The 12,618-nt window shown below is 45.1% G+C and overlaps 1 protein-coding gene across 2 annotated transcripts in view; it reads right to left on the reverse strand.

The window, feature by feature from the left end:
- Positions 1–12,618, reverse strand: part of MMS22L (MMS22 like, DNA repair protein) — a 166,885-nt gene that overhangs the window by 152,704 nt on the left and 1,563 nt on the right. For both annotated transcript variants that reach the window (XM_014611080.3, XM_019486393.2), the window contains exons 2-3: positions 8,028–8,221; positions 4,284–4,409 (exon numbers count right to left, since the gene is read on the reverse strand). In XM_014611080.3, the coding sequence (XP_014466566.1) occupies positions 4,284–4,409; positions 8,028–8,206 (305 nt within the window). In that variant the 5' untranslated portion in view covers positions 8,207–8,221. The remainder of the gene's footprint in view (positions 1–4,283; positions 4,410–8,027; positions 8,222–12,618) is intronic.

Consider the following 12,618-nt stretch of genomic DNA (forward strand, 5'->3'; position numbering starts at 1 on the left):
CAAGAATGAGTTTTAAAACGTCAACAAGAAGGAAATATGTATTTAAATAATGAACTTTAATCCTGATTTGCATTGATACTTTTTGAAGATCAGTTCTCACTGGTTGGCAACTATTAAAACATTTAATTTGCAATTATAGACATGGGAAGATGATATACAAGCACAACTGGGTATGGAAAAGGATTAAAGAGTCCTAGGCAAAAAAATGTGGCTGGAAGGGACCTCAGGAGGTCGCATTGTCCAATTCTTGTTTTAGGCAGAAATCCCTGCCTGTTTTCCTAACAAAATGCTTTTTTAATAAGCACTTAAAAACCTTCAAAGATGGAGATTTCATAACCTCTCTAGATAGTCTGTTCCAGTGCTTAAAAACCCTAAGTGAGCCAGTGCTTCCTAATATTGAACCTAAATTTCTTCGGTTACAATTTAAAAATCATCATATCTTCCCCTGTCCACTGTGGACACAGAGACAGGTCTACCATCATCCTTTTTTATAAGCAACCCTTTTTGTATTTGAAGACTGTTACCAAATCACCCCTCAGTCTTCTCTTCCACATTAAGTAGTTTGATAGTTTCATACAAGTAGGGTCGGAGGGGACCTGAATAGATCAACTAGTCTGACCCTCCGCCCTGGGCAGGAATGAATACAGGGCTCTTATGACCCCTACTAAGTTTAAGCTAAAATTACACCAGCTAGGTAGTTATCAAGCCTCCTTTTAAAGACCCCTAAGGTAGGAGCCATCATCACTTCCCTTGGAAGCTGGTTCCAGACCCTGGCTGCCCTGACCGTGAAGCAGTGCCTCCTGATGTCTAGCCTGCACCTACTCTCAATCAACTTACGGGCATTGCTCCTTGTTACTCCAGGAGGTGCTCGGGTGAACAGGGTCTCACCCAATCCCCCCCCTCTGGTCCACCCTGGTAAGTTTATATACAGTCACTAGATCCCCTCTCAGCCTTCTCTTGTGGAGGCTAAACAGGTTCAGGTCCCTTAGCCTCTCCTCATAACACCTGCCTTGCTGCCGCTTGATCATGTGAGTGGCCCTCCTCTGGACCCTCTCGATGCTGGTCTCATCCCTCCTGAAGTAAACCCAATTATTTCAACCTTTCCTTGTATATCTCTATGTTGTTGTTGCTCTTTTGTTTCTCTTTCCAATTTGCCCATGTCTTTCTTGAAGTGCAGTGCCCAAAACTGGACACAGGTGAAGCCACGAAAGTGCTAAACAGAGAAGGAATAACTTCCTAGGACTTGACTGCAATAGTCCCATTAATACATCCCTGTATCTTACCGGCATTTTTTGCAACAGTAGCACAATATAAGTAGGGACCTACCAAATTTGCGATTTTGTGAATTTCTTGAATTCTTCAAAAACTGGGCAATGCCCGTGAAATCTGCACAGGGGAGCAGGGAGGCTTACAGAAAATAAAATTCTGGCTCCCCGAAGAGAGTCTGCCATCATCAGGGTGGTGCAGCAGCTCACCCAGGTGGGAAAGGGGTAGCTGCACACTCGAAGGGCTGCCAGCAAGATGGCTGCCACCCTCACCTTCACTGCTGATGTGAGGGTTGCTTGGCATGTGCTCCTGCCCCTCTCCATCAATTGGCAGCAAAGGATGGGGCTGCATAATAGACAGCCCTCATAGCCAATCAGTGGTGATGGGCAGGGCCACGTTCTGTCTGTGAAATCAGTGGGCAGCCACCATAAATTAGGTAGGTCCCTAAATGAAAGCACATAAACCAGGGAAAGTTGCCCCTATATGTGCTGCCTAAATATTTTTAGTTTTAAAAAATTGTAGAGTATAATAAGATTAGGCTTCAATACAGATTTAACATAATTTTATATTATGTTTAAATATGATTATTTTTAAAAGAAAAATGTATTTAAATTTTTTAAATGTGATTTAACAGAACATTAGCTTCTGTGTCTTGAGTACAGATGGATAAAGAGAAAACAATTCAAGTATGCTGAACGAGAACAAAATTCCTACTCAGGAAAAAGAAAACCTCTCGGTGGGGGGAGGAACGATAACCAACAGAGAGAGATTGTTAGTTGGTTAGTCTGAATCCAGGCAGAAAGCAGGGCACAGTGGGACCTTAGAGATGAACATTCAGAAATACATAAACTTTTGTAGGCAACAGCCTACTTCATCAGATGCCCTTCCTAACATCTAAAGAAGTATGCTATTGCCTTAGAAAGCTTGTACATTTCTGAATAAGATGGTCTCCAAGATATCACCCTGCCCTGCCTTCTACATCAACAGAGTGACTGGAGCATTTTTCCAGAAGGCAGAGGTCCTGGGTTCTGCCTCCTGCTCCACAGGACTTCAGTGGGACATCAATGGAGCAGAAGCTATCCCACTGCTGTCTCTCCACTTTATCCAATAATTATTAACTGCCAAAACAGAAACACTACTGGGGACAGGGTAGAGGACCAAAGCCAGTACTCCTTCCCATCCAAGACTATGCCAATTACTCTGAGCCATACTTCCCCCTGGCTCTCTCCCCTGGCCCCACATACTTTACCTGTTGGCTGGCTGGCATGCCAATTTCAAAAGGAAAGGCAATAATTATCCAAAGGTCTAATGGTTCTTTCGTTTATGTGGGAGGTATAGGATCAAACCCCTCTGTGTGAGGGGGGCCCAGAACTTGAATCAGTAAGCAACTGGCAAGTTGCTAAACACTAAGCTACTGGACTGAAAAGTAGGAGGAGGTTCCATTCTTCCTTCCATGGCTAGCCATAGTATTCTGTTACTTACATTTCTGGGACTTCAGACAGTTTACATACTTACCCAGGTGGGATATGATCTGTACAGAACATAAGTAGCCAGAGTCCATCCTTCTGAGAAGGCCCAGAAGAATCCAGTGAGTTGCACAGATTTTTAGACCCTACTACCTGTACAAGTGTCCCAAAATGCTGCTTACATGACTAAAGTTACTTGCTTGCAACCCCGAGATGTAAGCAGTGGCAGGAGCCACCTCGCCTTCTACAAGCCGCAGCTCCACTCCCCCCCAACTTGGGTAGCACCTGCCCCCACCCCCTCCCTCACTGTGGGGGGCGTTGATCTGCCCCACCACACCCCTTTCCTCCCCCCTCTCCTTCCACCACACCAGACTTACCAGTTGGAGGCATCTGTATCAGATACTGGATCGGTATCGGCTGATAAGCCTCTTTAAATATTGGCCATTGGCATCAGCCCCAAAAATCTCTATCAGCACACCCCTACTTCTTTCTGTGATGAAATTCCATTAACTATGGAATAAGTCAAGTAGAATATTGAATAGAATTTTTTTTTCCAACTGATCAGAGGTTAACAAGCTATCTTTCCATCTCTTTCTTAGCTATTATCTTCCAGTAGAAAGTTCTCTCATACAAGCAGTTTGTTTGTTTTAAAAAAAAACTCACTTTTTGTTTTTTCAGGACCTATGCCATCATGGTCTAAACACCAGACTTTATTAAAAGTACTTTCCGTAACATGCCTACGGCTATAGCCTCAAGGTGCCATAGAAGCCACTGTAATCAAAGGAGTGTTGGGATATACAACGTATGTTTGAAGCACCATATAAAAGCCCCCCTATCCAGCCTCCATATGAGCTGTACATCCTGAGGATTAACAGTAGCAAAGAGGATTATCAGTGATTTGTGTATTTGCACTGACCAGATTAAACATCTACACTGAATTAGTCAAACACAGAGTAGCTGTATCCAAAGAGATTGCTGAAGCTACCCTAATCCAAACAACTAAAGAACATGGTGCATCCAGCACTTAACAGTATTTGATTTATAACATCCACTTTTCTATTCACACAAAAAAGCTTGAAAAAGAAATTTCAGATATTATTTAAACTATATGGGTAACATTACTTCATTAAAAGGAAAACCTGATGCAATTTTGAGATGTACTCTAAAGCTAAATATGTATTACTGTATGTTGTGAATTGATTGTAGTATTTTAACAAATGTACTTCTTTTTTATTCCAAGTCTGGTGCATTTAAAAATGCACACCGTACCACTGAGAAACTCAACATCAAGTCACACTATCCTGCAGTTCTACAGTGCATAATTCACTACTACATAGTTAATCAACTCAAGTTACTCTAGCAGCAAGTCACCTACCACTCATTAGATTACACTGTTCATGGTTTTTACTCCCTGTATTGTACATAGTTGTTAACAAATCTCATAATTATAAAACACAGAAGTTTAAAAAAAAAAAAAAGTTACTTCACCATACAGTGCATAGTTAAATCATTGAAACAGGTCAGAGATAAAAGCACACAAAAATATCATACCTCAGTAAGCCAAATAGAAGTCGGCAGGATTCAACTAATGCAGTTTCAGTGACCCATTGAAAGCCAAATATTTCCACAGTATCATCTTCATAGTCAGTTGGAGAAGGATCCAGTCTCAGCAGAAGCCTGAAAAACGGTCATTACTATTCACAGGATCTTCTGGTATACAGACAATACCTATGGCTGACTCATGCATCGGCATTATTTTATTAGTATATCAGTCATGCGCATACTGGAGACAGAAAGTTCTAGACCATTCACCAAAGAAAGACGGTTTTGTAGCAATATAATATCTAGTATATAAAATGTGTCAGCTCCTACCTCCAACAGTATAAAAACAACTCCTTGTCACAAGCTACAATAAATTTTAGAAATAAAGAAAAACTAGCAGCCTACCTTTCCTAAAACATCTTTATTCTTACAGCAGGGCCTATTTGAGGCATGCAACGCAGCTTGTTCTTAATATGGCAGGAGTGGCTGCTACATCAACTAAAGCTCTCCACTGAAAATGTATGTCAGTGTTGAAAAAAGCGTTCACCCAATAGGTATAGCATGCCTAATAACCAGCTACAGGATGAGCATTTATTTTTCTGTGGTCACTTACTAGCCCTTATAAGAAATACCTTGAATGCTGATACAAAAAAAAAAAAAAGGACTTCAACAGCTAAAACGTGTCACAACCCAAAGTTGTGAGTTTTTGTTTGTGCACGCTTCGGCACTGCTAAATTATGTTCCCGCTAAATTGCACCTTCCTTGCATGGTGGAGTTCTCTGCTGCAGAAGAGAACCCCGGTGCAACGGAGTATTCCCGCCAAATTTGTAGCTTTCTTTGCATGGTGCATTTCTTTTGCATCTCAGAAATGCACGGTGCAAAGGAGTTCCCGCCATTTGTATGAAGATCCGTGCCACGTCACTGGCCGATTCTAATACATGCACACGTGGCGGCTAGCGATTGGCTTGCTAGCCGTATAAAGAGCTTGGGTGGCTTCCGCCCAAGTTGGAGAGAAATCAGTTAGAGAGCGTGAAGATCTCTAAGCGCTGCGGATCCTCACGGACCCAACGCATTTCTTAAGAAGGCAACAGAGGTCTAAACAGCCTCTGGCCTCTCCCCGTCGCCGAGCGCAATCCTAGACGTATCCCTTTCCTATATGCTCAATTGCCGAACCCACGGAGCTTTAATAACTCCGGGGCCAGAGAGCTGAACCAAACCCACGGAGCTTCAACAACTCTGTGAGAAAGAAATTGCCGAACCCGCGGAGCCTTAACAACTCCGGGGCCAAAGAACCGAATTTGTCGTAGTCCTCCAACGAGGATTTAAGCGGAGCTGCACCTGGAAACTGTCCAGCCTACACCGTGACCATCTTGGGTGTAAGTAAATAATCTTTAAATCAACCATTACGCCTCTGTGACTAATTCTAGCCCGTGCGTGCCTTGCCGCTGTACGGTCTCCTCCGGCCCCGCGTGCCCGGGCTGCTGGCCACAGCCCGCGTGCGCAAAGACGGGCCCGGCTCGCCCCCGGCCCGCACAAAATGAATCTATCCACAGTTTGTGACATTTTATAAATAACTAACTCTGGAACAGTGGGGGCCAAACGTTTTGGCAGGCGTGCCACAAATTAGCTCCACACCCTCCCCAAGTGCCACTTTAATCCACTTCCCCTGCCAAACCTGTTGCTCTGATTTCTGCTTCCCTATCTGCCACTGTTCTGTCCCATCCCCAACCTGCCACGAGCCGGCCTACTGCATCCCACGTGCATGCACTGACCTACTGCACATGCATGTGGGGCTCTGATTGGCCCAGGCTCCTTTGCAGCCCCTTCCGCCTCGGTGCTGCCTGGGCCCCGCCCCGCACTGCCCACGCCCACTCCCATGGCTGTCCCTACCACTTGTGGTATATGTGCCCCAGGTTGGCCACAAGTGCTCTAGACTGGACTGGGCAATTATTTCGACTGGAGGGTCGCTTAATGAGCTTTAGTGAGCTGTTGAGGGACGCAAGGGTAGCCCTGCCCCTTGTCAGGTGCCCTGCCTCCTGGCTGCTATCTAAGGGCCAAAAATCCCACAAGCTAACTCCTGAATTTTGCCACAGGAAATCCTCCCCTTGCCCTGGAAGTACTCCTTTTAAGGAGGAGAAGGGGGGAGGGGCGGGGGGCACAGGGTGTTCCATCTTGGAACCCAAAAAACCCAAACAAATCATATACTAAAAGGCAAACATCTACTATAACATACATTCATTTTATTTCAAGAAATATTTTGTCCTGATTTGTGTTTGTGTAGTGCAGTGTTTTCCAAACTTTTCTAGCCCAAGGCCCACTTACATGAATAAACTTTTTCCACGGCACACCTGTTAAGGCATTCCCCATCCTCATACCTATTGTAGCTCATTGTAGATCATTTCCATGGCAAAATTCCACGGCACATCAGTTCATTTCTGACGGCACACTGGTGTATTGTATATAGAGGTGATTGCATAGTAATTCAAAAATAAAGCCTTACTCTTGTATATTGTGTGTGTGTTGGGGGGGAGGGGGGGGTGTGGCTGGTGGGGTGAGTGTGAGTGTGTGTGTGGCTGTGTGTGTGGGGGGTGTAGGGTATGTTGTGTGGTGCGTGTACATGTGGGGGGTAGTGGGGACAGGGTGTGGGTGTGTGGAATTTCTGGGGTGTGAGGAAGGGTAGGGGGTGTGGGGATCCTGCCTGCACACTTCCTCTGCTCTGGAGCACACCCCTACCACCAGCAGCAGCAGCAGGAGCCAGTAGCTGGCCCTTGGAGCTCTCATGGCCCAGACAGGCACTGCTGCCCAGCAGTTCACAGCTCAACCCAATTCCAGGAGCTGCACATAATGGCAAGGAGTGGAGCCAGGCCGGCCTACCTCTATCACACAGGGCTCCTGACAACTTCAGGTGGATTTGACTTGAATCAAATAGTTTTAAATCATGATTTAAATCACTGGTCAGGAAGCCTTGATTTAATCATTCGTTTCTATAAAAAGTGCACTTAACTTCTTGAAACTTTGCACTTTTAGAGCAAGGTAAGGGCTTGAGACTACGTACACAGACTTGCGGAGAAACAAGAGGGCTGATGGGTAGATAATCAGGTCTGTTATCACTCATCTCCTTATACTTCTATTAACAAGGACATTCTCTCTGGAGAGATAAATCCACAGTTCGAGAACTGAAACTAAGCATTACAGAGATGCTTAACAAGATCTTTTAGACTGAGCACTGAGCCCCATTGGGTAGAGTGGTTTTCTTTAATCTTTACTAATCTATAGAGGAGCCTCTGGGAACCCCATAAAATTGGGCCCTTAATATAATCCATGGCCTGTTGTGGCTTGATAACACTTTTCTAAAAAGGTTACATGAATATATTATCTAAAATAGTATATAATTAGAAGTTATCATCATAGAATAAGATTTATATCTTTGGGCATTTAGCAAGGAGGTTGTGTTTTATATTCTATTCCATTTGCTTGTTATGTTGTATTGATCTCTTACTGACCCTTTGCTGGGAAGAGTGACATGTAAATGTAATAAATAAATAGCGTATCTTTGCTGGACTGGTGGCAGCATTAGTTTCTCTGACCACTATTTTAAGTGAAAGGCTAATTTGAGGGTTACAAATGCTTAAAGGAGAAAACAGATTCAAAGATAAAAAACAGTAACTCCAAAGAACCAACAGCTATAGAAAGAAAAATTTGAAACATTCTAAGAACATAATATACATTATATTAACTATAATATAAACTTACCTCTTAAGAGACCCAGTTGCTAGATAAGACTCTCCGGAGAAGTGTCTCCCTCCATTTTGGCTATCTAAAGCACAGGAAAAACAAGGTGGTCTGGAGTTTTCCATTTCCACTTCCATAGCCAGCTCTAAACTTTCAGTGAGGTATGGAGATGTGAGTGCAGGAGTGAAGTCATTATCCATTGCTTTCACCTATACCTGGAAAATATATTTAGAGCAAACATAAAGAAAACTTAGTTATCTAGTACCTACATTTTTGCTACTGAATCGAAAACTGGATCCCTAGTTACCCATGCCCTACAAGTGAGCACTGGAAGTCATGTACATGTTACAATAGCAGTAAATCTTCAGACTGAAGCACCACCCCAATATTAATTTGCAATCATGTAATTTACATATTGTAGGTAATGTAGATTAATGTAGGTTACTATAATGTAGATTAGTATAATGTATAGTAATGTAGATTACTATAATGTAGGTAATGTAGATTAATGTAGGTAAGCTTACTACACAGCTAAATTCTGATTTTGCTGAGCCTGCAAGGAAGTTTAGATTTAAAATCTATTTTCCCAGATGCCTGAAAATCAGATGAGAGGGAGGGGGAAAAAAGAGAGAGAGAAGGAAGACTAAAGAGAGGCTTCTATCTTACAGAAATATCATAAATTACTTTAAAATATAGGAATATTTTTTTATTTTTTTTTTTTATGTAGCACACAAATAGCTATATAGATATTCCATAGCCATCTATCTGTATGTTATCCAAAAACTGGTTTCATTTTAGTTCCTGGTAGTCCCTGATACATCGGTCTGATCTTGGTTCAGTACCAATAAAAAGAAAATTTGCTATATTAGATATCGGCCCTATGGGCCCAATAATTTGGCTGATAAATACCCATGCTGCACACAGTCACTGCACAGCACAGGGCAGAGCCAGCAGCATGGAGAGCTGCCTCCAGCTGGTAAGTCAGAAGCGGGGGAAGAAGGGGGCAGATGAATGCCCCCGCAGTGGGAGGGGGAGGGGACAGGCACTGCCCAGGCAGGGTGGGAGCATGGGATGGAGGCATGGCTCGTAAGGGAGGGGGACGGCTCCTGCCGCTGCTTGCAGCCCAGGAGAGAACATGCCCTCCAGTTCTGGGGCAGGTGAGCTGGAGGCAGGGCTGTGCAGGGCTCTTCCCATCGAGGGCTGGGCTCGGAACAGGCACCAGTGGCGCTGGGAGGGGCTACAGCCACCCCAAATTTCGCCACAGCTCCACTCTCAACTCCACACTACCCAGCGCAATCTGGCTCCACGTCCCGCCTCCACCCGTGCACCAGGAAGAGCCAAGACTGGCTGCGGTCAAATTTGGAGTGGCTAAAGCCCCTTCTCAGCACCCGCTCCCAGCCCACCCCTGCTGAGAAGAGTCCCACGCAGCACTGGAAAAGCTTTGCAGCGGATGCCAGTGGTGCTGGGAGGGGGCTACAGCCATTCCAAACTTTGACACAGCTTCGCTTTCAGTGCCACCGTTGCCATCAGCCACCTGGAGCAGCCTCAGCTCTTCCCAGTGCATGGATGGAGAAGGGACATGGAGCCAGGTTGTGCCGGGCAGCGCAGGTCTGGGAGCAGAGCTGCAGCGAAATTTGGGGTGGCCACAGCCTCCTTCCAGCCCCATCGGCACCCACTCCGAGCCCAGCCCCACCAAGAAGTGCTGTGTAGCACTGGCTCCAGCCTGTCTGTCCACCCCATGCAGATCCAGAGGGGCACACCCCACCGCCCTCCTGGTGTGCAAGCAGCGGCAGGAGCTGCTCCCCCCACCCCACCCCAGCTGTTCCTCCGTCCTACACCACCCCCCCCAGGCAGCGCCTCCCCTTGCCCCCTCCCTCCCTCCCTCACCATGGGGGGCATTGATCTGCCCCCCCCACGACCCTTCCTGCCCCACTCCCCTTCCACCACACCGGACTTACCACCTAGATATTGGATTGGTATTGGCTGATATGCCTCCTTAAATATTGGCTATCAGTATTGGCCCCCAAAATCTCTATCAGTGAATCCCTACTTGATACTCTTTGTACATGATCAAATTTACTCTATAGCACTGTTTACTCAAAAGATAGCATCACAACAGTGATATTTCAACCTCTGACATCTCACTTTGAACTTCTCCTTGAAAATATTAATAAGCTTTATTATAGTTTGCAGTAAACAGAACTAGGCTAGGCTCTGGGATGGGTAGCAGGGGCCTGCCCAGAGCCTGGGCTGCTTGTGGCAGGCAGCACTGAGGTAGCAAGCAGCTGTACCGAGGTCCACAGAGCCTAGCCATTGGTACTAGTCCTACGTCCCCACTCCCATCATTCTCGCTCCTCCTCCTTACCATCTGCCCTGACTTCCTGGTTCCTGCTCGTATACCATGTGGCTTCTCTTCCCTGCTAGATGGTGTCCTGTCCTGAACTAAATGATAACTGGTAAGCTATAACTGGTTATCAGTGCAGTTATTGGTTAAACAATTAATCGTTTAACCGTTCACATGCCTGCTTGATAACTTTCCTCTGAGTAAAGGAAAGACTCTTTTAAAAACAGAACAGTGTACTTCCTTTACACAGAAAAAGGTATAACTGGGCAGTTTTGCTCCTTCAGTGGCAGCAGGGAGTGTAACAGCAGCTGGGAAGCCAGCAGAGTGACAACCAGGTCAGTAGCACAGTGGCTGCTAATCTAGCATCTGGGACTGGTGCCTTGATTGTCCCCATTTAGTTATGCTACTGCAGTAATTCCCAAAGGGTGTGCAGCATGTGATGGAAGTGTGCCATGAGATTCCCCCTTCCTGAGGAGGTAAATGCTCTACTCCCCCATCTCACACCCTGCACTGGACCTACTATTTCAGCGGTGCATGCTACTCCTCCGCAAACTCTTTGCTGCTGCTGCCTTTGCCTTCCCCTGACCCAGGCAGCCCCGACACCAACCCCACCCCATGCTCCCAACAGTGTGCTCTGCTCTAGGCACTGATTTCCTCTGGCAGGGAAATGGAATATGTTATGTGTTTGATACACACACACCCTTTCTAAGTGTAAGATTGAAGTGTGCTGCTAATTTTAATCCAGAAAATAAACATGCCCTCAGTATGAAAAGTTTGGGAGCCACTGTGGTATTGTATACAGATGCCAGATAATTGCATAATTTGCTTAATGGACACATCAGTCCACATGTATTGCTATTTATACATACTGTAACAAAACTTTGGTCCACTGCATATTAGTTTCAGGCCTACTGGTTAGCATGCAATTTAATTGTACTGGGTTACCTCCATCCTAATTGTAACAGCCAGCCACAGAGCAACTGATTAGAAAATAAACTACAGAAGAGACACTGAAGGGAAGGCAGCTGCTGAAGGGCTGCTATCAGAAGCCTCGAAAACGATGGGAGCTAGTCACCTGCAGGGTTGCTACTTCCCTGATTTTCAAAGCTGTCAGCATCAGCTCTTGTGTTTCAAGGTATTTAACAGCAACCTCAAACCTAGCCATTAGAACCTATGAAAATGATAGAAGTTAGTTTGGGGACTGTTAATACCACAGCACTGATAGAGCTGTAATCTCTACTCAGTGGGCACGTCTATACGTGCCACTATGGTGCTGTTGTTACTGCACCATCATTTAGTACTTGGAAGTACTAAAAGACGGTGCAGTAACAGCCAGTAACGCGCTGTGCACACAGCTATTTTTAGGCACTACAGGCAGTCCTCAACTTACGTTTCTAGTTGCAATGTTTTGCGCTTACAACATTTATAAATTGACACCCTGTTTCAACTTCCTGACATCAGTTTTGACTTTATAACACTTGATCTGACATCACACCACACCAACAAACAAGTTCGCTGCATCACCCATCTCCCTGGAGAGTGTCTGTCCAAACTTCCTTGGACACTTCCTTTAAGAAAGCAGACAGAACTCCAGAAAAACCTGCAGCCAAGACTCCTGAGAAGACTCCAGCCCAGAATGCTTCAAAAAGTCCAACCAAGAGCCCTTCAAAAGGTCCAGCAAAGTCACCTCAAACAAGTCCTTCCAAATCAATATGATTGCTATTTACATTATTGTAGCTATATTACTCATCAATAACTGACTGAGTACAAAATTCTGGGTTATTTTTGGTGAAAATAGGGTATTGGGCCTTGGTTCAGGAACCAATCCCTCATTTATAATACTGTTTCCTATGGGAAAATTGGTTCCAAGTTACAACGTTTTGACTTAAGACATGGTTTTCAGGAATCAATTGTGTCATAAGTCTGAGGACTGCCTGTACATTGCTGTAGCGATGCACTACAACAGGGACATGCTTACCCGTTATAGTGTGTCACTACAGCAACGTGGCTGCTGTGTCATGGATTTTGCCCTTGGGACACTACAGTGATGTAGCATCACATGTAGATGCGCCCAATAAGTACAGTTTTCCCTTGATTTATGCTGTACATGTGTTCCCAGAGAACGGCACATAAATCGAATTTGCATGAAGTGAACCCACTTTGCAATGTAATAAATAGGGATAGGTTCCCATGGTGGTAAGGGAAGGAGTGAGGCTGGGACTAAAGAAGGAGTAGGGGAAGGGTGCCATTCCCAGGGCTACACAAGGC

Source organism: Alligator mississippiensis, chromosome 1 (genome assembly GCF_030867095.1).
Source record: "Alligator mississippiensis isolate rAllMis1 chromosome 1, rAllMis1, whole genome shotgun sequence".
Classification (NCBI taxonomy): domain Eukaryota; kingdom Metazoa; phylum Chordata; order Crocodylia; family Alligatoridae; genus Alligator; species Alligator mississippiensis.